At 40.8% G+C, this 27,420-nt stretch overlaps 1 protein-coding gene across 10 annotated transcripts in view; it reads left to right on the top strand.

Moving 5' to 3' along the window:
• LOC311269238 (RNA-binding protein Musashi homolog 2) overlaps window positions 1-27,420 on the top strand; it is a 260,575-nt gene that overhangs the window by 177,397 nt on the left and 55,758 nt on the right. For all 10 annotated transcript variants that reach the window (XM_084373282.1, XM_084373283.1, XM_084373280.1 and 7 more), the window contains exons 8-9: window positions 7,459-7,541; window positions 20,419-20,533. In XM_084373282.1, coding sequence (XP_084229408.1) covers window positions 7,459-7,541; window positions 20,419-20,533 — 198 coding nt within the window. The remainder of the gene's footprint in view (window positions 1-7,458; window positions 7,542-20,418; window positions 20,534-27,420) is intronic.

Genomic DNA, 27,420 nt, shown 5'->3' on the forward strand with positions numbered 1-27,420 from the left:
CCATTTTGAATAATATTGAGGCTAACAGGGCTTCAGGAGATGAGTCAGACACTTGTTACCTAGTAAATAAAATGCACAAGAGGCAGTGTTCATCAGCATTATTCAATATGGCCCTAACCCATGCTTTGTATTGTTGCTTCATATGTATGGAAAAGCATGTTTCATAACAAAACCCTGTTTACAAATTTGTAACCAGTAACCTGAAAACAATACATCACAAGGAGGAGAAATGCATAAAAAAATGTACTTAGGTTGTGATCTTCAGTTTAACTAACAACAAGCCACGCCGTCTTATCTTCTGAATGCTGTCTTGTCTGAGACAGGGCTCATGGCTCACTGTAGCGAACACCTCAGGGACTCATTTCACACCGTCCATCTTTACTTTCCCCAGCAGACTTGCATGCATTAAAGTAGTCACATTTCCTTGTTTAGGATGTTTTATCAGTTGGCGCCTGGACTTGTGATGAGGGAATCCGGACACCTATGGGAGTGTGTCTTTGTGTTTGTTTCTATATTAATCAACACATCCTCATCCCAAAGCAACATACGTATATCACCATTCCTACAACAACATGACCATTGCTACGTACGGGAGACAGCTATACCGGACCCTCATCCTACGCTAGGGGTCACCGTCTAACAAGAAACGTTAGTGTGGGTCATAATTAACTGCTTTAACAGTCAACCTATGTGGTTGTTTTTCTGATGAGGACCGGTTGTTTAGTGCATGTCAAACCTAGTTATCAGAGGGAACGTGTTTTGAATGAAGCTATAAGAGCGGCTAGGTTAATCCTCGAATATGTAATTGTCCACACGACTCACTTCTGCAGTAATATGATTCAAATTCCGTCTTCTTTTTCCTTCTCTCCAACAATTATTTTGAGTTCTTCCTCCTTCAGGGGGTCTTTTATTACAGTTTCTCATAAACTTAATTAATATTAAATTTCATAGATTTTATGTTTTCCTGTTAACTGTCAACTCTCTCTGTGGCCATTCTTCAGTTTAGTCTTTTCAGTGTGTGTTTTAGAAAATACATTTCAAATGTGCAGAAGAATTTTCAAGCCATTTTTAGTTACAATACTGTCTGAAATGTATTCTTTCTCTGTTCTCCTCTCTCAGCTATATGTGCCCTGTGCTGTTTGAGGGTTCATGGCGTTAACTGTATTAAACAGGGGATTAACGCCCGGGGCTCTGGATCTCTAGTAATAGCAGACGGAAATACTGATCAAAGGCCTCTAACTGTGCCGTGGGTGTTCGGACTGCCTCTGTCTGCTTCACTGCATTACAAGAAGATGAGGCTCGGAGGCAGGGGCACACAGACAGACAGGCAAAGCAGGAGCCCTCTGTAGACTTACTCCTGATTGGACAGGTGAGGGTTTGATCATGCATAATTAGAGCAGGATAAACAATTCAGTAAGGGGAAGTATAGGAGGAGCAGTTGTAGCTGCAGGTGGGTTGCACCTACGACCTTGCAGCTTAAGCTCACACGTACAGTTTGTGTGCGCGTGTGTGTGTGCGCGTATGCATGTGTATTCTGTGGTTGTGCATGTGCATCGCCTGCCAGGGGGGCTACGTTCCCTTCATGCTGTGTCCCAGAGGACACGTCTGACACTTCCTCCAGGTTGCCCCACTTCCTCGCTCTGTGTTGATGGGACCAGCAGTCAGAACTGCTGAGCAGCAGGCTACTCTCAGTGGAGGCAGCTAAAATCGGGAACAATATACAGTCCTACATGTAGATATACATGTTTATGGGTTTTGAATTATATATGCTTGGATATGTGAGGCATTTTGTACTGAAATATAAAAGTAAATCTTCACACAGCCCTTAAATAAAATGCTCCTTTTTAAGAAAACAAATGTTCCCTTTCTTTTCCTTGCTTTACAGTGACCTAGAAAGGTGTGTGTAATGAGCGCCCGGTCTATCACTGATAATACATATGTGCTTTACGTTCCCTCTTATTGCAGTATATTTAGCTGCAGTCATTAGGGAGTTGGGGGATGCCTGCTACACGAAGCAGCTGTAAATTTATAACAGCCTTAACACCGCCTCATGTTCATGCTCTCACATCTTACCAGATCTTTATAACAAGAACTAAAAGCATGACAGATAATAATACCCCTCCTACAACCACTTTTACTCCTTACTAGCTCATATTTTTTGTCACATAAAGACCTCTGGGAGAAATAATGAACATGTAACCCAGCAATTTTGTTGATTTTACAGATATAATATGTTACATATCTGCGTTAAATGTCTAAAAATGACTAGACCCTTGTTATGTATTTAGTTGAGTTACGTACTTACTTTATTCCAAGCTTTTCCAAGAGAGATCCATAGTTTTGTTCTAGGTAATGGTGCGTTTCATTTGGTCGCCTGTTGCTATAACATCTGAGAGTGTCAGAGAGAGAGGAAGGAGGTCGGTAAACGGGATCAAACGTGAATAAAACTTTAAAGGTGCAATATGTAAGAGTTGGCCACCTTGAATTTATACTCCGCTGAAATAGGGGCAGCATATCACCAGAGTAATGGCTAACTGCTGCTAACTGTATTCTTTTGACACATCGATGACTGTAGCTACTGTTAACCTGTTAGCTCAGTTAGCCGTGCAGCTAGCTAGGCTACCAGGGGAGTGTCGGTATTTACACCGCTTGCACGGGAGATTTGGACTGGTAGAAGAAAGAGGTTTTCAGGCATGAAGCTAGCTGGTTAGCATGGTAACTTCAGAAGATATCTCCTACACAATACATAGATGTCTTTGGCATAATATCAACACTGTTATTTCTTCTCATTCTGTTGATAATTTTAGTAAATTTTTTAAATTTTTTGAACAAAAATTCTTACATATTGCGCCTTTTAAAATTTTTCTGCGTGATGCTCTTAGATAGAGTTTCATAGGCAATGTTGGTTGCCTAACAATGAAGACAACAACTCCCATGATCCCACCCTACTTGCGTCCTTTGTTCCGTTTTGATTGAGGGACCTCTAGTGGCATAAATTACACACTGTGCATTTACAATTTACTCTAGGTATATATTTTTGAAAATATCTGTGTCTTCCATATGGGAGTCTTGTCAGAAATCAAAAGGAAAACATAAGAGAAGACTTCCCCCAGGCTTTACATTGCTGGTGAACACATTAGAGAATCCTGTTAGGTTTAAAACTGCTCTTAATTCGAAAGCTTCAACGCCACTTTTAAAGTCAAACTCAACTTTGTTGCATCACTTTTGCAAGTTCTTATATTATCTACTTCTGGCAGAATCAGCTTTTTCCTCAGGTTGGGGCGTTGAGGCAACAGAAGCAGAGAAACCTGGAATGAGTGTGAAATAAAGACCCAGTATGAAGAAGCTGGTAAAAGGCCGTGAAAGTAGGCTCCCCGTCGATTCTGTGGAGTGATGAGATAAAGCCAAGCCCGGCTCTCGCTAATAAGTGTGAGGAAGTGCAGCCAAGAGGGCCTCAGCCAGTAGCCGAACAACACCTATTATCAGCCATCCTACCACACATCCATGTGTTTCCATTTACAGGGTATTGTTTAAGCCGTTGGAAGGTTCTTCAGTGTGAGTGCGTTGACACCTCTCTCCTTGCGTCTGTCGGCGCTGACAGTCTTTAATAGTCTCGTGGAGGTCAGCCTCCTGCCATGTGTGGATAGTTGGAAGAGAAGGGCTGGCATACACAAGGACAATCTCGCTCTGCTGACACCCTGCAGACGGGGGATGGGGAGAGAGGAATGCTTCTGTTGGTGCTATTTTGTGGCCCGTAATTGTCTGTAAGGTCTGTAAAATAGGATAGTAGAGCAAAAGAGTGCACTGTAATGGCGGGGCCAGTGGTTCAGACAGTCCACAGGGGACTGACCAAGAAGGCGTGTGCTGAGCCGAGGAGAGAGGAAAGTAGGGATGCTTGTTGTATGGCTTTTTTTTTATGTGTATTTGTACAAGACACATTCCAATAGTAGTTTACACCACTGCAAAATGTCTTTTTTTTGTTCATTTAAACAGATCCAGTCATGGGTGGAAGGGCCCTGCTGGTGGTATCTGTGGTGGTGTGGCTTGGCCCTGACCCCGGTGGATATAATGGTGCAGTGGAAAATGTCCTGTCAGTTGATGGAGGAGCTGCCTGTAGCAGCAGGAAGGAGTGTGGCGACAGGGGCCATGTGTGTTAACCTCCTTCCTTGTCACTTTTTCTGTCTTTCTCCCCACTCCACCCCCCCTTCTCCTTTCATCTCCACCTTTTTCTCTTTCCCTTTCCACCCCCCACCCCTCCAGACTCCACTCCCTCTACCTACACACCTCTGTGACAAATTACTCCTGGCGGTTGATTTGTTGGTTGTCAAAAGTGCTCCTTGCGCTGGCATGAAGGTGGGGCGAGCAGGAGAAGAGGTGTGCACCCGCTCCGGCCCCCCAACTCCCCCCGCCCCCGCCGCACCTCACACATGTGTGTCGCCACGACTCAGTGTTGAGATGTCTCAGTGGAAATTGATATTCTGTCTCATAAGATCTCATCAGATTAGATGTTGTCCATGTTTAATCAGTTCACACATTAAGTTCCCAACCCTTCTTTTGACAAGGCTGTTTTGATTCTGGCTCGTGTCGGGAGCAGGAGAGAGGTTTGCTATTTACGGAGGAGGAGCAGGAGGAGGAGCAGGAAAGAAAAATGCGAGTGAGCGATAAAGACTTTATGACAGAACTATAAATGCCAGTGTTTGTGACAGGCTGGCTAGTAAGCAGCTGCACCTAACAAAGAAATCTGTCTTTCTCTGGATGATCTGATGAATTAATAGAATAAGCTGCTTAGGAGACTAATGTGTTATAGTACACCTCATCTTATCACTTCTGCATGGGTGTGAATATGAAGACGCTTAAGCTGCTAAATATTTGCCAAAGAGCATGCAAACAGCAGGAGTGGCTAAAATATGTGCAAAGGTGTGTGTGATACGTGTTTTTATATTGTGATATTAGTATGAGATTAGTAACTGATTGCATATAATCTAGCCAAATGAGATGTTACAAATGGAGTGAATTAAATACCTGACAAATTAAGGTATTTAATCACATTGATTCAAAAATCCTGAAAATCCAATACTGCCATGAAGCAGCCCTGCTCATTGATTCACAACATAGCCAGCAGTGGCCTAATACAGTCAGAGATATTAAGGGAGTTATCCCTTTAAGCATCCCTGACTAAATGGTAGTCAACTGGTGGGAATCACTAAAGGTCATTTACAATAACGACCTCAGTATAAACTAGAGCTGCAGCGAAACAGATACACAACGGTAAATGAATGGACATCCCAAGATCTTTTCAGGGAAAAGTACCAAAGATTCTTTGGTTTCAGCTCCTCCAGTGTCTCCTTTTCTCTGTTGTATTTCTTCATAAACTGAATATGAATCATTTTGGACTGTTGGTTATAGACCTGTCATGAAAATTTGGATATCCTCTCCAGTTAGTTAGAACTGAAGAAGCCTCTTGGATGAGAGGTGAAACATCTTCAAGAAACTGAAACAAGTCCAGTTCTCTATGATACAGCACCTAGATTTACCATGACCTGGATGACTGAGAACCTTCATCAATATATCAAGTTATCGCGACAACCAGACGCACTTTCAAGCTTGTACAAAACAACAGCATAATTAAGGCTACATTAAATCGGAGAGGTCACATCACAGTCAGTGTGTTTACAGGAGGGATGTATACCAGAGAACATCTCTCTCTCCCTTTCTGTGTTTTTCTGCAGAGATCGTGTGAATGTCAGTAGAGGAGAGGTGTCAAGCGAGGGCAGATTGTCCCCTAGTTAATTGATCGCAGATGGCCTCGTTCTCTCAGACAGATAAAAGTAAAGGCCCCAAAGTAAAGTGTGTGGGAAACGACGTTTTGTTGTTTTTGGTGCGTGGTTATTTATGATATTTGAATACTTTCACATTTTGTGTTTCACATTCTAATTCCAACGTCAAATATTATTAAGAATTAAAAATCATTACTGTTTGAAAGGGTGTACTTATATTGTCATTATATCAATAGCATAAAATGGCCATAAAATGACAATAACACCATTTATCGCAATTATTTCTGGGACAATATATCATCTAACAAAAGTAGTTATCATGACAGGCTTATTTGTTTGGACAAGAAAAGACAGTGAAATCGTTGCCCGGGACAATTTCTGTTTCTTCTTTCTTTCGCCACTGTTCTCCAAACATGTCCAAACATGTAATAGATTCAATGAGAAAATAATCAGCAGATGAATCAATAAGGGAAATGTTCATTAGTTGCAGCCCTCGTGAATGGTTCAGCATAATTTCTTAAAGTTGATTTATAAACCTCTTTTGTTTGGAGACCTTACAGTGCAGTAGCATGAACGTTTGTTCACATGTGCAGGATACTAGTCTCTGAGCAGCTTCCCTCGAGTCTTTGACCTTGAGATTTGTCCTATGAAGTGGATGATGGCTGTGAGCTGATGCCTGAACGTGTGGATTTGTGTTAGCTTGTATGAATAGGACAATATTCCCCACTGTTCAGCCCAGTCAACAATTTGAACTGTTCTCCCCTGTTAGTGCATCAGTCCCTTTTCCCATTCAGTAGGTGACTGTTTTTCCTGTATCATCTGACGTTCCATGATAATAAATTGATGGCGCTGCTGTCTGTGGAGTGTGTGCCAGTCAGATGGTGTGTTGTCTGTAGTGACAGCTGTTTAAGCTCAATCTGAGGTGATTTTGCTTCATCGTCGGGTGTTTGCCGTTTTGAAAAGAAACTCATCTCCTTTCAGTCCCACTTGCTGCTTTATTCACTAACTGTTTCTCTTTTGTGCCGTTTCCTCTTTTGCAAAAGTAATAGAATATCAGTTTTCCTTTCAACCCCGGCTATACAGAAGCTAGATTGCTTTGTGCGTCGCCATCAAAACACAGAGGAGAGCATTGCAATCCACTTGTGTTCAAAAGTCTGAAACCATCTTGTCTCTCTGTCTTTGTGTTAAAAGAGGGGTTAAGCTTTTATCCTATAAATATGGCATGAAAACCCCACTGTCAACGGCGCATTCATTCTAAGGCCTGCATTAACATAAAAACGGGGGCTTGTTATACAGTGAGATTTCAATAAAAAGAACACAAAATGCATTTAATGAAATTCAGATGCTGGGCCCTAGCTCCCTGAATCTCATTAAATGAGCTTTGTGCTGTTTTTCCATCTTCTCTTTGTAGAAGAGGTCCTCGAGTGCCCTTAATAATGTGGCAGATTTCATCATATTCCTGATTTAAAGAGGACAATGTCTGTCTTGTTCACTTGTTCTTTTCCATGCCAGAGCCAATCTCCACAGATGTCCTCGTACAGTTTCTGGATCTGGCTCCTGATAATATTCCATCTCTTGGTGTATTTTTCTCTTTGAGTCGCTGGAGTTTTGTTAAGGCTCTCCACTAACTCTCATTCTCTTCCCTCTCCCTCCCCCCCCTTCTCTGTTTCTCCCTGCATAGGATTTGGTTTCATAACTTTTGAGAGTGAAGACATCGTAGAGAAAGTCTGTGAAATTCATTTTCATGAAATCAATAACAAAATGGTAAGTCCACTCATTTTTTTTTTCAATTCCAGGTGGGCGTTGAAGGATTAATATTTGATTTCTTCTTTCCCCTAGTATTAATAGCGGAGGAGGTGTGTGTGTGTGTGCGTGTGTGTGCGTTCATGTTCATATGCACAGGCTAACACACACATACACACTCTCCGTGGGTCTCTGGGTTTCAGGGATGGGAAAGCAGTGGTGTGTACTGCCCACAAACCGTGAAATTGTGTGGCTGAGTTCTGCCTGTCAGGCTGAGGGACGGGAGAGTGGAGCCTGTCCCTCTCTTTCTGAATCCCCTAACACACACACACACACACACACACACACACACGCACAGGTGGAGATGTCCAGGGATGCAACAGGGAAGCTACTGGCAGAGGCAGAGTTCATTAGTCAGGGATTAACACCTTCCTCAGAGTCCCACTGATGCTTGTTTTATTTACACCAGTAATATGGTCATCTCGCAGGACTCTACAGAGTTCAGTAGCACTTTTCTAAGCCATCATGTCACTTATGATAATTGACAGGAACCGACTTCAGTGTAGGGAGTGTGACATTAGGTCCTCCTTCACCCAGTTCCACCCTGCAGGCCTCTTGAGACATCCTGCATCATTTGAGCGGTTCTGTGGACTGTGATTGACTGGAGGGAATACTTGTCTTACTGCCGTTCATTCGGGCTCCCTCTCTCGCTGTGTGTGTCTCCACTCTCTCCAAGCCTTTTTCCTGAAACTAGCTGACTGACTGGCTGTCTGACTGACAGGACCAGTGTAGTAGAACCATGTTCACCAGGGACCAGCCCAGGTCACATATGACCCCAGTATACATCCCTCCGTGTCTCTGCAAGGAATCATAGTCGACGCTCAGGACTGCAGCCAAAAAAAGCCCCGAGTGTGACAGAAATAACTGTATGCGTATGGAGGATATTCTGTCACAATCAAATGTCTCAGATCCTTTGACATGTAGGAATCGCACTCTGTGAACACACAAGTATCTCACATCAACATGAAGCATGAATGCACATGCCAGAGCATCTATTTATGCACACAAAGCACAACAATGGCTGCCAGTGCTGTCAATTCATGATTTCAAAAAACTATTTGCAGCGTATTTTTGCACTATTCGTTGTGTTACAAAAGTAGTAAATAAGACGTTTGTTTACCAACAAATCTGATATCAGATCTCCAGATTACGTCTCTCCATTGACCAACTTTTACCATGCAGAGCAATGAGCCTCATTTAAGTCCAACTCACAGCCCATTTGTAAGGAGTCCTAATTAGATGATAATTGGATTGTAAACAGTAGGGCTAATTAAGAGTGTAGTAATCATTATTAAAGGTCCAGTGTGTAGGATTGGGTGGCGTCTAGAGGTGAGGTTGCAACCAGCTGAATACCCTCCCCTCACCCTCCCTTTCCATCGGTAGCAGAAGCTACGTGGCAGCTAAAAACTCAAAAGGCTCTCTCTAGGGCCTAATGGCAGACTCGGTGGAAAAGGACTCCCTGTGTAGATATAAAAGGCTCATTACAAAAAACGTTTGATTATACATAAGTGAAAACATAATCATGCATATTATATTACATTTATGCCAATAGATCGACTTAAATGCTACACACTGGACTTTTTATTTTATGATTTTTTTTTCCTTTAAAGAATTCATGTTGACTGTTTTCAAAACATAATGTAAGTTAAATAATAGGATTGAATCAGGAATACAGTTATTTGGATTATGAAGTTAACATCAAATAACACAATTGTTTTGTCAGTGATAGTGACGTCCATGTTCATACCACATTGGTATGAACATTTTATCGAAACATAAATATAACTATTTTTGTCTGCTGTGTGTTTAGAACAACCTAAGATATATACTTCTGGAGGAAATGGGGGTATGTGGGCACTACAGTAGTTTATGTGTCAACACACTTCAATGAAGATATGTATCAATGTTTTGATATTATTGACAACACTAGTCAATGAGTGCCGAAGTTGCAGGCCTCAGTAGAGAACATAACTTAGATTAGAGTAACTCTGTTGGACAGCTCTTAAAAACAGCACTTCAAACAAAATTTTATATTTGTCTTATTAACTTAAAATGCCGAAAGCTGCAGCCAACAACAAATACCTGTTAGCAGTAGATTTAGAAGTCTTGACAACATGCATCTGTCTAACTGGTTCTATTTGAGATATCACACATGGTGTTTACATGTGCGTGGTCAGCGGTGAGTTGTGTACACAGTAGGACCGATGTACCTTGTCCAGATGTTGTAAACATCTGCTCCGGAGTAACCTGCGTACTTCACGAATAATGTTACTGTTTCATGATATCTAAGCCCAGGGAATTGTTGGCAATTCAGTTTAACCAGCAAATACACTTCATATCCAGAGGAGAATATGTTACATTAACCTTTTTTTTTTGTAGAAGTAATTTTTGGCCTACTGTTTATGCACATGTAGGTCATGAAAAGCATGTATGTTTCTCCTGGAGACACATGCTTCCAAATCTACAAAATCACCAAGAGTAAAGTTGTTAGTGCCTACCAAAGTGTTAACATACAGATACAATTAAATTAATTTCCCTTTATTTTAAAAGTTTACTTACTTTATTATAGGTTTCTGCCTTAAGACATTATTCAAGATAAATAACACTATTTGCCCTCCATTCATTGTCTTTGGGTATATAGGTTGCATTCTACCTCCCACTCATGCATTGCAACTGCATTTTTTATTTGATAGATTTTATAGAAAGACATCTATAGAGAGTGATGAAATCTTTGTTTTTGTTTTTTCATCCTCTACTCTTGCATCTTGCCAGCAACATCAAAGCTCTCTTTGATGCATCATCTAACAGTCAGTGTTTACAGCTGACTCGCCGGTGTGTCAGAGTCATGACAGTTACTATTATTGTTATCAATGTTTAGTAAAGCCTTGCTACTGAAATGCTGTTTTAAAGCATAAAATAAGCAGTTAGCCCTTTTGGCTGGAGGCTTCAAGTGTCTTGCCCTTCTGACCACACACAACTGTGATGTGATGCACTGTTTGTGACATCTTGTACCTCACAGGGTGCGGCCAGAAAATGCATCCACCGCTGCATGACTGCAAGAACAGTATTCCTAGCTTGTATGTATCCTAAAATAAAATGACACATATGGAAACCCCGTGGCCCATCTGGGAGTCTCAGTATATCTTAACAGAAAAGATGAGGATTATAGAGAGGACACAGTGTGAAAGGACAGAGCAAGGGCCAGTTTTCAGAGGCTTTTGTCACCTCTGTGAGGGTCCCTCTTGGCAACACCTACTGTACATTAAATTTCCTAGGATGCTGGGAAAAAATGTGTGTCCCTCAGATCTTCTACAAAGTGCTGACATCTTGGAATGTCGGCAAAGTGGAAAGAAACGTGGAGTGCGTTAAGAGCATTTTTCAAACACACTTCAGGCTTTACCTGAGTCGCACAGAAGAAGAGAGGACTGGTTATCCGGTGTCTGAAGCACCAGCACACAAAATAAAAAATGCCTCCTGTCTTCATCCTTATGAAGTACCATACAGAAATAGACCTCATTCATCCTCCCCGCGAGTGTTATCTAAGATGGTTCTTGAATAATTGATGCCGACAGAAATTCCACCCCACTTGGGAGGGTTGTGGATGTACAGGGCACCCCACCTTCTCCTTGCCCGATCTCTCAAGGGCTCTGGCAGTGTAGTGGGTCAATGCCCACTCAGATGTGAGCGACTGGACCTTTAAGTGACTTGGTCAATCACCCTGTGTTCATGTGCCACCGAGGCCTCACACTCAGGAGCACTTCCTCTCTGTCACTGTGAGTTCTGCCTCATATATAATTAAAAATAGGGTGCTGCTTAGCAAGAAGTGCTCAACCTGCCCCACCCTCTGCACTGACTTCAGCGTTGCTCTCTTCCCTGCTTTAGTAAATGCAGGATGTGATAAAAGTATGGATTATCCTCTGCAGGCCTCCACGGACTGTAGAAACATCCTGTAGCTATAGCAGGACTTACTCTTGTATTAAAACCAGTAAAACTTTTTGGAGTAGAAAATCAATAAGTAGAAGATGGCTTGACAGGTTATCACACCCTCTAGTTTCCACATATATGAATGTCTCAAGTAAGACAGCCCTTTAATACAGCTAAGGTAAGGGAGTAAATCCCATTTTCTAAGACAGGAGTCCCTCTATCACTCCCCACCCTGCCGTTATGCATGCGCAGCTAATTCATAATAATACCTATCAAGTATTGGCTGTGATGAGCGAGCAGTGTGCCATTAAAATGGACTCACATTGGTTTTAGTCAAGTGCTTCAAGGTAATGTTCTTTAATGTGTCATTTTTAATATTCAACAGTAGCGAATGATCACAACAGGAGGGAGGAATTTTCTGTTAGTCGTCAATTTCTCACTGTGTCTTCCTGACATGACCAACCAATTACTGTGCTGAGGAGGAGAATAGGCTCTGACTCTGCCAGTCGCTGAGGAAGAGACTGATGCAGGAAGGCATTTATACATCAGGCTGTAGCGTATAGATACAGATGTACTCTGCACCCTGAATTGATATCAGCAGAAGCGGAACAGGAAAATAGCTTCATGTAACACATACATTATTGTGCTGTAGATACAAGTGCTCTTCCAACAGCACCGTGATTTATCGTTGAAGCAAGAATGAAAACGTTTCCTTAAAATTTGCCTTAACTTTACTCTACAATGGCACTTCTAAAAAAGGAATCTAAAAACAGGCACATACAGAGTCCATAATTTAGTCTTTTTTAATTTACCTTTCAACAGTTTCCTTTTGTTTCTCATCAGCACAAAAATTAAATAATAGCAATAACAAGAAAAAGAAAAGACGTTTTAAAAACCTGTATGACTCAACTCATATGAAGGTCTCTGTACCAGTTTAAAACTCACTTGATTCACAAAGACAAGAAAAAAACAGCAGTACAGTGCTGCAGTTGGTAGAGAAGTACTGAACCTAGCGCAATGTTTTCTGAGTTCCACTATCAATGCAATCTACTGTATGTCTGGCCAAGCCAGAATTGTCAGGTAGAGCGCTGTTTCAATAAGCATGAGCTGTTGAAAAGAAGAAAAGGTAGATTGCAAAACAAAAAATAGGGAAAACTGACACTACGAATTAGACTTACGAGTCAAAGGCACATCAATCAATTCAACAAATCAATCATATAATCATTTAAAATCAAATTTTGAATACGTTACCCTATAATATTATAATAGTGATAATGGTTTTATTTATCGTCTCCCACATGGTAAAAGTTTTATGCTGCCTTTTTGATGTTAATGAAAGATGTTTACTCACTTTATATTGAGACATTACTTGACAGGTCATACGATAACATTTTCCAGGAGCAGTGCACATTACGTTATACATACAGTATCTATGATAAAGGTATCATGATATCAGTAGCTCATAGCCTTTAAGCCATGTCTATAAACAGTGGGTTGTCTGTGATCAGCTAACCAAACATAATTCCTTTTAATTAAACCCGCCTTCTGAGTGTGTGAATGCCAGCTGCACCAGTTCTGCTGTTCTGTGTCAAACCTGCAAACAAGTCAGTTGCATTGCCGATGAAAATTCAAATCTACAGCCCTCAAGCAAGGGACTATGAAGTTAAGTTTGTGTGTTTCTGGTGTTCACCTAGGTCTAATATTATACAAATCACCCCAGGACCGATTTGGTTCTAGCCTCAGACTGAACTAGCTATCATTATTTTTTAAGGAAATTGCTAAAGAGAGAAACTTTAAGTCTCGGGGTTGTTGTCTTTGAAAATACTTTTTTTAAGGAGTGGAAATCTTAAACAGTGTTTGAACATCAAGTGCCTAATAACGAAGTAGGACCACCCTTCGGAGGACGTTCAGTCCCTCATGGAGTGCTGCCTTACAAGTTCTGGACTGTAAGTAATTGGATGTTTACCCTTCATTGAAGAAGGAAAGCTTTGAGGGATGAAGGAGGTGGAAATCCACTTCGCACTCTGCACTCCAGGACTTTCCATAAAAGCTCATTGATGTTCAGATCTGCTGATTGAGGAAGTGATGGAGGCCATTTGACGTCAACCTGATGACCATGGCATTACTTGAATGTGTCTCTCGGTGTGTCTGAGGACAATATCATCTTGGAATATAGAAACATGTCAAGGGAACAATTTTGGCACCACAGGGAGCACCTGGGCCTCAAAATGACCTCATATTCCTCAGCTTTTACATAACCATGCAGAAATATCATCAAACATAATGACTCCTGTGAGATTGCCGGCCATTGAAGGCATCATTTTGTTTTATCTAAAACTTCTTACCATTATGATGCGTTTAACTTTTAACGTTTTTATATCGACCCTGGACACAAGTGGTTCAGAATGGAAGGTCTGCAGTAAATAACTTCTTTATAAAATACATTCACTTTTTTGTTTTGACTGGTTGACGGAGGTCTTAAAGTGATACTTAACCCCTGGAGGCTTGTAATATTTGTTGTTGGACCTATTATTGTAGAACAGACGTTCTGAGGCCATATACACAAATATCCCAGGGCTAAAGGGAGCTCCTGAAAATTTAGGGCTTGTCAGTCCTAAATTTATCTAAGTATCCAAGTGAAGCACTAGAAGTAGGTCATTAGTCTGAGAGAAGTCAACTGCTACAGGTCAAATGCCTTGTTGCTCCAATGTTTTGGAATAATCAACAGAAAATAACAAAGCATATTTCGATGATGACAAGTCAATAAAATTGGCTCACCAACAAGCCAAAACAATAAAGTAACTGGAAATGATGGTTTAACTCATGACGCAACTTTGAAAATCGCAGCTGTAATCAAACCAAGACGCATTCTTCAGACCCCAATGTGTTTGACAGTATATTATGTGTACTACAATAAAACATTGCACTCAAAATGAAATAAAGTAGGTTCTGTGGCCATCGCCGGATTTTCAGGTAAATGAAGTACTATATGTAGAACTAATACTTAATGATCCATAGCAACAGGATCAATTCAGCCCCTTCTCATCTCACCAGTCATCTCTGGACTCTTGTACCACTTTTTCACACTGGACAAAAAACCCACTACGACTCCACTAACATCCGGCTTTTGTCTTTGATGGGACTTGGTACAGTCGGCATTCACCTCCGCGTCAAATTAATCAGCAATAGCCACGGGTACATATCGGCTCCAGCTCCGATTAGCCGTTATAGAAAACACAACACCTGGGTGGACATGCTAATTCTCATTAATAGACCTTTTTCACATACAACCCTGCGAAAGGATTTAGCTTAAATCAAACAGTATATTTTATAGCCTAGTTATCTGTCATTCTGTTCTGTAAATGAACCTCTTGTTAAATGTTCAAGTGACGTTTTCGTTTTATAACCCCACACCACCTTGCTTGATATCGTGCATTCAGATCCGTGACATTCTCTAACTATTCAGTCTATGTGTTTTGACTGTTCAGCTGGGAGTGGGAGCTGGAGTAAATGAATCACACTGTTTCCTTTATTCAGTCTGCCAGTCTACTGATGGAATCCATTCACTAGTGAAGCTAATAGTAGCCGTACACCTCCCCCTCTACACACACACACACACACACACACCACACCCACAACACTCATCCCTGAAGGACAGCCATTGCCAGTCCGTCCCGCCCACGCCCTCCCGTTCCACCGACAAGGTTAATATGTATAGAAGATGTATTGAAAAGGTCATAACTAGAGCGTCTCTCAGCTCTGTATCACAGGGTTTGTACATGAAAACAAAGGCAGCTGTTTGTTGTATTCTTCATCAGTGGGCTGTACACTACACTGATCAAGTAGTGCTCGTCACATCCTACAAGAGAACATTGCTCTATGTTTGTGTGCATACGTGCATGTCATAATTTCCTTTTCAATCACGTTTATTAGTAGATGGTGATATTTTTGAAAGAACGATCACCTCGAAAAAGGTTTCATAACCAAAACAAGATGGCAGCAGATGAAAATACTGTATATACAAAATACATATTCTGCTATGACACTCAAATATTCACACTAATGGAGGTGATGTGTAATATATCACCTATTTATTTTATTGTTCGTTTGTCTTCCCCTGAGTTTAAAGGCTCCAGTGGAAATCACCTTCAGCAAGAAGCCCTATTTAGTTTAGGATGCATCTTTTGAATTTTCTAAGATAACCAATAATTTCACATTTTGTATTAAAAAAGCTCCTAACCTTTAGTTTATGCTCTCCTGAGGGTAAGAAAGGCTCAAATGTAATGAGTAAAAAAAAGATTCATGTTGAAAAACTAAATAAAAAAGCAAACAATGATGAAAAACCTCGTTTCTGCTCCCTCGTCTGCAATATATGACTCTACCAGGTGCAGCGGGCTGACACAATGAGCGTACCAACAGCGCGCTACACTTTTCTGTGTTTATTGACGGATTGCAAACCAACTTGAGAGGAGCATGCTGCCAGGAGTATGTAAATGCTGCACTTGCTAAGTCAGTGAAACTTAATTTGGCATTTTATTATTGGCTCCATTAATCTGCCATAATTTCAACAATACAGATATATCACAGTATGAATTTCCCAGTAGTGGGCTGATAATTTATCGAACTTATAAACATCATTCATCGTTAATAGTTTACAAATAACCATCAGTTATAACTCCAGATCCTTTTTTTTTTATTTTGTCACGTTAGACTTTCCTGGCATGAGTTTCCACTGGTCACTGTATGTCAACATCTGTCTCCTTATAGCACACAGCGTTTTGGGGTCATTTCCTGGTGTTGCTCTGGATTACTTTTTACTCCTGACAAACTGGGCAGCAGGTTTCTTGGACGAGATCCAAGGCTGTATGCCGCACGCTGGAGCTGAATGATTGCTGCGAATTGGTCAAGCTAACACAGTAAAGAGTTTCACGTTGTTCTGATTTAACAGTCCAAGCGATCACAACCACGATTTCAAATAACTTGCTAAAGGATTTCTTTAAACGTTTTAAAGAGCGTATAGGTACTACTGTTTGGCTTTCCCCTCTCTGACTTTATCGTGTGTTACAGAATGACACAAATCTCAAAGATAAGCTATCAACTGAAGTATATCAGAGGAGTTGGAGGAAGCATCTAGATAAATGTGAAATGCACGTGAAATTCACTTCAATAGTCAGCTGTCTTGCAAACTGTAAATCTGTGTGATTGTGTGTGCGTGCCTTGCTGTGAAGGCAAGGCATGTTAAAGAGGGTGCCTCCTTTCTCGACAAACACCTACATTCACAATGTCTGAAGGGTGAATCATGCTACCTTTGCCAACACAATACTCAGCCGCCTTCGCAACATCAACAGTCCTGGACAACTTACACCAGTCATAATCCAGGACAATACTTTAAATGAGAGCTTGTAGGTTTGGTGTTTTCTCAGTTCATGTGGCAAAAGGTTCAATTTCCAAGCAGCAAAATTTGAATCTCTGCATTCACAACTGCTTAACCTTTGTACTGCTTCACTGTCAGACTCTGAACTGTCTTGCCGTCCTCTCTGTTCTCCTCTCTTTGACTTAGTTCACTCTTGAAAGCTCCTGCCTCGCTCCCTCACACACTCCTGTGTTTTTGAAGCAGGTGAACACCCACACACTCACACCAGCACAGATCCTGGCTCCTGGCTGGTTTTAAATCCATGACAAGGAGCCCTCTCTCTGAATATCAAAGACCTGCATCTGAGAGCATGTAGGCATGACTCACACCCAGGTCTGTCTTCCTCCCAGCAGGCAACTGAGCGTCCAACTCGCTGGATGTGGCAGCGGCTACCGCAGGATGCTGATCAGACGCCATCACGTCTCCTGCACGGGCCGAACTCGGCTGTATTTGTCACCCAGCTATGTGAACATGTGAAAATCCCAGCAGCGTAGTGAGTTTCTAACAGGCCCATTTGTCCCACCAGGGCTCCTACTTCCACGCTGGGGGTCATTCCCTGATGATAAGAGTGCCTGTGCTCTCTTCAGCACAATGTCAAAGCATACCAGGCGAGCAAGGAGGGCAGAGTAGCTGTGACAGCTACAAAGTGGCTGAGGGAACTGTGTACTTTAGTTGGTCTGCTTCAAATGAAAGGGCTGCTAACAGCAACAAATCACAGCTCTGCAACGCAGCAACTTTCCCTCTGTGATAGAAACCTTTTTCATTAGTGTTCCCTCTTTACATTTGTAGCTCTCTGCTGGATGTACGGAGCTTGTTGTACTATTTACACAGTACCTTTCTACTGACGTGGGGCTTTATTTCAGTTTGGCAAATTGCAATAACACGCTGTGTCTGCCACTGTGCATGTTTGAACATGTATACAGTGGCGGAAAGTAACTAAATACGTTTACTCAAGTGCTGTATTCAAGTACAATTTTGAGGTACTTTTTGGGGTAATTTCTACTATTTTTCATTTTCTGCAACGTCAGAATTTTATGCCACAACATTTCAGGGGCAAACTCACTACTTACTCCATTTATTTGACAACATTAGTTACTACTGTAGTTACTTTGCAAATTTAGTTTAATGAAACAAACCTTAATTATATCAACACAAAACAATGATATATATTATATTAATTAACAATTATAATCCAATAATATGATATAGATTATTCTGTAGCATGCCATGTTGAATAATGAGTAGTTTTACTTTTGGTACTTTAAGTATATTTTGATGCTGATACATTTGTACTTTTACCAGATGTGCAGCAGTACACAGAGGTCTCAGTGGGGTGTGTACCTCGGTTTTAACAGTCTGGTATGAGATTGTTACAGTGGGAAAATAGCAGCAACAAATCAATGAAGCATAAGGCTAGGTCTCTTTTCATTTATATTCAACAGACAATAGAAAGTTACAGTTTGTTCCACCTAGTGTTGTTTAGTCCCCCCTGAGATAGTTGGTACAGTCTGTAGTGCAATAAATAGGAAACAGTGAACATACAATTTCGTTTTTGTTTATTCGTCAGGATCTCCATTAGCTTATATATGGGACCTCAATGACAGCAACTATTGATTCAAACGAGTAATATAATCGATGCAAAATAAAGGTTTCTAACTTTCATTCCCGCTCAGCCCATAGACTTTACATTGTGATGATGTCACAGCATCACAATGCGTGCAGGTCGAGGTGTCCTGTCCCTCGACTGGTTTACTGCTATGGTAGTCTATAGGGGAAAAAGCTTTATGAGCAGGGGAAATTTAACTGCAATACCAAGAGTGGCCACTGGGAAAAATTTGGAATCAAGGCTGAGTGGCCCCAATGTATCCAGGTCAAAATAGTAGATTTACAGTAGGTCATCTAGCTCTGGTGTCTCATTTGAAGTTGCCATAGCACATAGTCAGTCACTGCGTCTTCTGCTTCATTTTGTTTTATTGCGTCGGCCTCTTCTTCTGCTTTTATTGTTAAATGGCGGTTGGCAAACAGCTTTAAGATGCATTACCGCCACCTTCTGGTTCGAGTGTGGATCAGTCAGATGTATTCTTTTTATGACCGTGCGCACCGATGAATAAATGTACCGTTACACTCCTAACTTTTACTTAATTCAAAATTTAAATGCATGACTTTTACTCGTAACAGAGTTTGTCTACACTGTGGTACTTTTACTCAAATACAAAATCTTAGTTAAATCTTAGAGTACTTCCTTCACCTCTATCTGTGTATATGAGTTTGTGTATGAATAGTAATGTGCACCGCTGGCCTGTCAGAGATGCAAACCTATTTGTATGGATGCCGGGTCGTACCTTGGTTGAGGTGTACACAGCACTGGCGCACTAGCCTGTCTTGTGCAGCAGGCCAGGATGACATGTGAATCGCAGCAGCCGAGAAAGCCCCGCTTAAGTGGAGGCAGTAGGGAGAAGCAGGCGAGAGCCAGGAGGCAAACAGACAAACAGATGGACAGGCTGATGCCAAGCAGGCAGTGGAGCAAATAGATTGTGCAGCATGGTGAACAGACTCAGCCTACCAAAGAACAACCAACAGACACAAGACCATGCCACCCTTGTCAGCCGATCGCGCTTCTCTATAATTCATCGAGATAGGATAGATATGTGGTAAATAGGGCTCTCATCTTCCTCCTTCTCCTCATCTGCCCCTGTCACATCCCTCATTTGATATGTGTTATGTAGGAGGAGGAGATGTCAGTCTTGCAAGATGGGAAATGAACAAACCTGTATGTGTGAGAAGTGGAGTGAGAGAAAGAAATTCAGGAGAGAGATGAGTGCTGCAGGTGGAATTGGACTGTGGGGCACCGGGGACTTCAGCCCAGCAGACAGAGTACACAGATACACAATGCACAAATAGAAGCACAGACACAAAAAAGTAACCATATTAGGTTTAAAAACACAAGCTTCAGATTTTAAACACACAGAGCTGGAGAGACTTAAATGAAATCAGGAAATAGAGATTTTGTCACGAGAGATAAATGCTTTTGAGATTATTCTGTGTTTTGATGAAACAAAGAGCTGCCTCTCACAAAGAAGCCGGACATACTGCCACACAGCAGGACTGTGGGTAATGGCACTGCAGAACAGAGCTTCTCCTACCTTGATGTCTCAGAAACTCTTGGAAAGAATTAAGCGTGTATTTCCCTGAGGCATTGGGCACATGCTCACTGGAGCAACAACCTTTGCTTTAATGCAGGAGGAGCATGATTGTAAGTTTTCCTCTGAGACTTTCCTCTAAAATGTGAGGTGCTCAGATTGACTCACTCTTGTTTTTCTCTATGGAAAACATCTAGCGCTGTGCAAGTCAAATAGAAAACCACCTTAAAGAGCTGAGACAGCCCTGTCAGATCTGTCTGCTTGTGTACCCTACACAGTCTAATGGTTTGTCTCTGTGTGTGTCTGTGTGTGTGTTTGTGTGTGTACATGTGCATATGTGTGTGTTCGTCTGTCTACATAGGTAGAATGTAAGAAGGCCCAGCCCAAGGAGGTGATGTTCCCACCAGGTACACGAGGGCGAGCCAGGGGTCTGCCCTACACCATGGATGCCTTCATGCTGGGGATGGGCATGCTGAGTGAGTCGTACACACATCAATTCACACCATAGCACACACACACATGCAAATACCCAAACAATTGAGCAATATAAGCAACAGTTTAGGCCTATTTTTTGCGTTTTTAAATAGATACTTTTTTTTCTTCTTTTTACCAGGAGGCAAATAAAAATATTTATTATGTTAAAGGTATTCAGTTTTCTTCTAAAACTAGGCAGTATAAAACTATCCCTGAATTGTGAAGACACTAATTCAAGTTTACTTATGAGCCAGAAGTTAAATTAAATTAAATAATAATATCAGCTTGTCTGAAGCCTGATGACGACCCATACATTTAAATCAGGCGTGTTGGAGAAGGGAAACATCTTAAACATGCAGGCCTGGTGCTCCCCTGACCAGGACTAGGATTGAAAAACATTGAATTTTATTAAATGGATTAGAAGCTATTTTAATGTATGTCAACAGTCAAACAACTATTGTGAAGTGTTACCTAAATATTATATGAATTTTAGACTTTATTGGTTTTAGGAGAACTAATGGTTCTGTGTTAATCAAATTAAAAAAACAAATTTTCATTAAAATACGATTTACTGTGTCCATTAGTTTCATATTCCAACCAGTTACACTGATATATTTCTGCAACAAATTACTATTTTCTTCTCCTGAGTGCTATCACTAAGAGGAAATGACATCATTGAAGAGTTTGCAGAAGACGGATACAAATGCTGTCATGTTTTGAACATTTTTTTGTTCAAAACCTTCTCTTTTAAGCAAAGCAAATCCACCCTGCCAGTCAAAAATCAAGGGGTTTATAGGACATTTTTTAAAAATGTATTTGAATAAAACATATTGTTTTTCCATGTAGCTGCCTGGTAAGTGTGGTGTTAGCTTTGTACAGGGAGAATTTTGGTAAAATTACTGTAATGTTTCCACACTATCGGCTTAAAGTGGCAACTTCCCACCCCCTAGCATTTCCATTTTCCTCAGTCACATGTAACAACAACACAGGAGAAATTGTTAAAATTTTCAGTTATTTAGTCTATAATAGAGATGTGAAAGCAGTCAAAAATCCTTGCCAGGATGCCAACCTGACAGGCTTGCCAGGTAACCTTCGTTATCCTGGGAGATTTCCTGCCTGGTGGCAGACATAATTGTGTAGTGAAAGTGAGGTTTATAGGGAACCAATCTAAATGATTCTTTCATTATTCTATAGCCATTACATTGTGCAATCAACATTTACTTCTTACTGATACGTTGAAGCAAAAAAAATTTGCCAGTTTGATGTGACCAAATGTGTAAAAACAACATTAGTGCAGTAGCTTGCAAAACATGTTTTATTCTTCATGCTATCATTTATGAAATTCTATGTTTGGTTTTTACTCAAAAATCTTGAAATTCCAAGGTCAGACCTGAACTGTTCCCGTAGAATAACCCAGAATGTACCAGAGGAAGGGTCAAATATGCATGCCATTCAGTCATCAATTTCTGCCTTCTAAAAAAATCAACTTATGCAAACTCTCGTCTAGATAGCCCCATTAGGTGGGCGCTGCCCCTAATTAGGCCGCTTCAAGGTGTGCCACCAGTGGCCACTGTGGTCTATTTCTGGTCGAGTCTGGTACAGGCAGCCCCTGGGCATATAGGAGCAGACCAGCACATTATCAGGCTAAATGAAGAGGAAAATTGGTGTAATGTCATATTAAGGATTCATCACTGTGCCCCCCTTAATGGGTAATGAAGGGGACACACATGTCAGGGAGAGATCTCATCTACAGGGACCTCAGCTGCTGGCCCACCCCTCTTCATTACCATCCAGCCCATGCCTGTGGCCCTTTTTATTTAACACTATTGCACTCTCTCCCTCCCAGCCTCCCCACCCACCCTCTCTCTCTCTCTCTCTCTTTCTTTATCTATCTATCTATCTATCTATCTATCTATCTATCTATCTATCTGTCCCTCTATCTGTGGTTCACATTTCCTATGCATATAATCTGTATGTGCGACCCAACCAAATGGATTTGCCCCCACATAAAAGATTTATTTTTTCCTTCAAAAGCAAAAGAGACATGCAGCTGATTGTAAGAGACTCGTTTTGCCGTGCAAGTAGCCCCCCCTCCCCTCCCCGCTTGTCGCAGGTGCAGGCAGAGCCACAGTCATGCATTTTTATCTGCACCAGGTAATGTTGAAAGCAGCTCTCATAGTCGATAGCGAGTCATATTTAGCTGTGGCTTGTTTTTCATTTTCTTGTGAGAAATGGGACAGAAACCAGTGGATTTAACCAAACGCTGAGCTGTGGAACGCATTAGTAAACTCATTTTCTAAAACGTCTATCAATCTAGTTATCTATCTTTATACAGGTGCATAAACTGTTGACCTTGCCATAAGACTGATTATACAGTTGTTTGCGGTGCCCGTGTCGTCTCCGTCTAAGTCGTTCAGTTGCATCTCATCTCTTAGAAGTATTTAACAAGCACAGTGAACTTTCCAGAACTTATTACAGGCTAATGTGTCTGCGAAGAAGAGGCCAGCACTCTTCCACTCCATTGGGAGACGGCAGGCAGAAAGGCAGTGATGTGCTCATGTGAGAATATTAACAGCCAACTTGTTTGGAGACATTCTTATCTAAATGAAATTGGAACAAGGACAGCGAAACATTCCTTTATATAATTTGCATTCGGAAAAAGGGACCCAAGGCTCATTATTTAAGAAAGTGTAAGCTCCTTTTGTGCCAAATCTCATTAAAGCCATCCCTGGCTCCTTTGTTTACTGCCTCTAATCGAGGCATTTATCTTTATTGTGTTGTGCCCGATGTATGTTTGCTGAAATTAATACACATTTGAGCCCGGGCGAGGTATGGGTGTACCAGATGGATAATTGATTTTAAAGTGAATCAGAACTGTTGAGCCATAAAATAGGTACATTAGCATGCATATTAATAAGGCAAATAAGAGCACTAAGAGGCTGCCACCAGGCCAGACACAATGGCAGGCCTCGTTTAGTGAAATGGAAGGAAAGGCAGTCTCTCCTTCTTTCTCCTTCCTTCCTCTTCCCTCCCACTCTCTTGCAATATATGCAGATATGCACATATTAGAATAAGAATTTCATGATGTAGTAGCTTAACTTGGCATGTATCTTAATCCACTTTGCCGACACTTTCATATGCCTCTCTATAGCTCTCTCCTTAGACACTCAGTGCACACATCTGGCGGCAAATTCTTCATTTAGTAATGTGAAACCCATTGTAATGCAGTACATCAGAGTAGGAAAATGGTTTTGCCATTTCAGAAAATGTTGAAATAAGGGAGTGTGAGGAGCTGCGGTATCTAAGCCAGCAATTTCAAGTTGGCATTTATTCTGTTTGACAGTAAGACAGTATCAAACACATAATATCCAATATTTTGCGGTCCGTGATGGCTTTTCATTGTATCATATAACAGTTCTTTTCAGAGCAAACAAACAATGAGGGGGTTTTGTGAAAGCTATCCATCTGTAGCTTCCTGGTGATGACTTCTCATCAGCAGCTGATGAGGATTTTCTTTTTTTTTCCAGCGTAGCCTCCATCCCACTCCATCCACACCAGGTTAAGGTTCCCCTCACCGCCTCCCTGAGTCCCATTGCTTTTTGTCTGCGAGTGAGGGGAAAGGGTCTGGGAGAGGCATTTTCCCATTGGGTCAGGAATAAATTGAACTTTTTCATGGACAGCAAACACTGATTAGATATTTATGACCAAGGTCAACCTTTCTGATTCCAGCTGGCACAGGCTCTGAGGCATACAGAACAGAGCATCAACACACATGCTCTCGACCAGACACACACACACACGCACCCTCATAGCAACCCGCATACACACAGGCGCATACTCACACAAGTATTCATGTGTGCAAAATATTGTCGCCTTTCATGCTGAAGACACATGAATACAAGTGCATGCATGCCATATTTGGACAAAATGTAAAAATGTAAAGCTCTGTTCTCACTAATTCCATACAGTTTATGTATTGTATCGATAATTTTAGTAGTTAATATTTAAAATAGGGATGCACACGCAGGGCTGATGTTTATCTGTAGTTGCCATTGGTTCGTTTTTGTAAGTAGTGAAAAACTAAGTAGTTTTATAGAAGCAGTTACTGAGTTCTGAGGAATTAAAGGTACTCTCATAAATGTAGTTTCAGGTTCAGTCCCATTCTTGTGAACGCAATAAATTTCTAGTTGGATGACCTGATTAGATTTTGGTGGGCAGAGTCAAGGTCACTGTGACCTTACTAAGCACATTTTTGGCCATTACTCAACACTTCACATGATAATTATGACAACATTTCATACAAATGTCTAAAAGGATACAATGATGAGGTCAGAATATATTATATCCAAAAGTCAGCTTCACTGTGAAAACATAATATTCTGCGAAGGCACAAACCATGTGCTGGTAATTCTTGTATTTTATAATAATTTTTGTCTCGTTGGCACAAAAGGGGGAATAAATAGCAATAAAAAAAATGGATGGATGGATGGATGGTATTTTAAACATTGGTATCAGAATTTAGAAATATCTCAGTTCTTGTTACTGATCTGTACTCTGCAGTGTTGATAGGAATTTGTAGTCCAAAAGTTTTATCTACACATTTATATGGCAACATTACTGCAGCCTGTTTATTAGGCCAGTACATTTTGAACAAGAACTGAAAACACAAAAGCCTGAAAGAGGTTTCCGAGGTCAGTTTCTGAGGTGTAGCTCACACACTGTAGAGTGAATTATCAAGGTTAGCTCCAGTGATTCATTCCTGGCCTAAAGGACTTCCTCTTATGAGGTAATTTAGTCCAGACTTATGGTTGAAGGTGATAATAGCTTGAGGAAAACAGATAAAGACTGAGACATATACCATAATTAGAGGGTTAATTATGTTTATATTACCTTTGATGGTCCTCAAATTCTTACTGACTCACACACACACAGGCTCACTCGCTCAGCCGCCCACTCTTCTCAAATTTCTCTTGTTTTGTCTGTATCCCGCTTCCTAGCCGCCTGCTCGCTCACACCCCGTTCCTCAATATGTTGCCCACAGCTGCTTCTGTCTGAAAACTGTCCTGCTAATTAACTGGTGGCTCTGTGGTTGTAATAAGAATCATGACAGCAGATGAACAATACATCTGCTGCTCTTAAATTTTTCTAATGACACTGGGTCTTCTTTGGGTCTCATAGCAACTCTTCATCCACCCAGGGACCGAACAACTTCTGAACCAGTCTGTATCCTCACACAGACTTTGACTTTGGTTTGCAGATGACAATTTGTAGTGACATTTGCCGTCCTCAACAAGTTTTTAAATGTAGGGGCTGTGGTAAAATGTTACCCTATAATTGCATAAAAAGTAACTCTGACTAACCAATCTTTGGCTCCCATTAATCTGTTTATATATCTGGTCCTGAACTGTATGCTCTGATATTTTTGTACAAAAAGTACACCACATAAAGGCCCAATCTGTGATGTAAATGTTAAGACATAAGGGCATATCCAGGTCTGTGATGTTAGATACATTATTTACAGAGGATAAAGTCAGCCACACTGACCGGGGCACAGTTGCACGCACTCATTTACAAGTACAAATACCAGGAAAGTATATTTGAATCGGATATTATATATACCACATAATGATTCATTGCAGCATTAGAAATGATTATTTATTCATCAGCTTTTCAACTAGATTTTAGTTCTTTTGTTTTTTTTATGTTTTTATTCATTTAAAGCAAACAAAAGTTCTCAAATGTGTGTCTCACATGTTTTTTTTTTAAAGAAATTATAATTAACACATTTGAATCCTTAAATGGCACCTATTGCTTCTCCATCATTAAAGCAGCATTATGTAGAAATTGACATTTTGTGCACAACGCCGCTGTCCTAAATACAAATCCCAGGTCTGCAACAATTTGTCAGCCGTAATGTAGTTGCTAATTACAAACAGAATTCATTATGTCATAACAATGTTATGTGTTGAAAACTTTTGTCATGCAGACTCTCGAGATAACTACAGTACCATAAATACAAAAATAGTTTTTAATTCAGTTTACTGGTTTAACTTTGTTCCAACCTATAAAACATCACAACACACAGTCATCACCTCCTTACCCACAGCATCTATTTAACAAGCTGCATCCAGCCGTCATAACACATGAAACTCACTGCTATGCTAAAGATGTGCAGAGCATAAACGTCATTTCAAGGCGCCTGCTATAAAGTGTCATTATGCTGAGCTATAAAAATGCCAGAGAACTTATGGTTGGATGAAAAATGAAGATGAATCGGGCCGTTAATAAAAAAGAGGCGTGCTGTTTGTTCAGGAGCAATCAATGCTTTGGGTCTCAAACACCAAACCGTACCAAACAGATACAGTTATTGAATCCTAATGAAGATCAAACTCTCACGGATGACAAGGGAATCAGTTAAAAAAAATGCTTCTGTTGACGTATAATGTAATTGTGATGCTTGACCATTGATTGAGGGTGATGCTTGTTGTCAAACAGCACATGCAGTGAATGCTTTTTATCTGACAATCTACCGTCAACATCATGTGCTATAAATACATGCCACCACTAAAGATCAATCACTTCTCGTTTATTACAGTTTCTTTTAAACAAATCAAGCTAGGGTTTCACGTAATAAAAGACCAACAAGACTTTGTGTATGAAAAGTGTTGTTCCAAAATGTAATACTTAATCCTCACTATTTCAGGCACATATTTAATGTGGATTATTGTATTTTTTAGGGTATTAAGTAACATTAGAATTTGCTTTGACAAAATGAGAACACTCAGGTCCCTAGGAGTTTTAAAGCCAGACTTTTGAAGCTGCATTTCCTTGTCAAATCAACCATACCCCAGTGTTTGTCTGTGAGTACGTGTGTGTTTGTGCTTCACAT

Source organism: Pagrus pagrus (genome assembly GCF_965226575.1).
Source record: "Pagrus pagrus genome assembly, chromosome: 14".
NCBI classification, from domain to species: Eukaryota; Metazoa; Chordata; class Actinopteri; order Spariformes; family Sparidae; genus Pagrus; species Pagrus pagrus.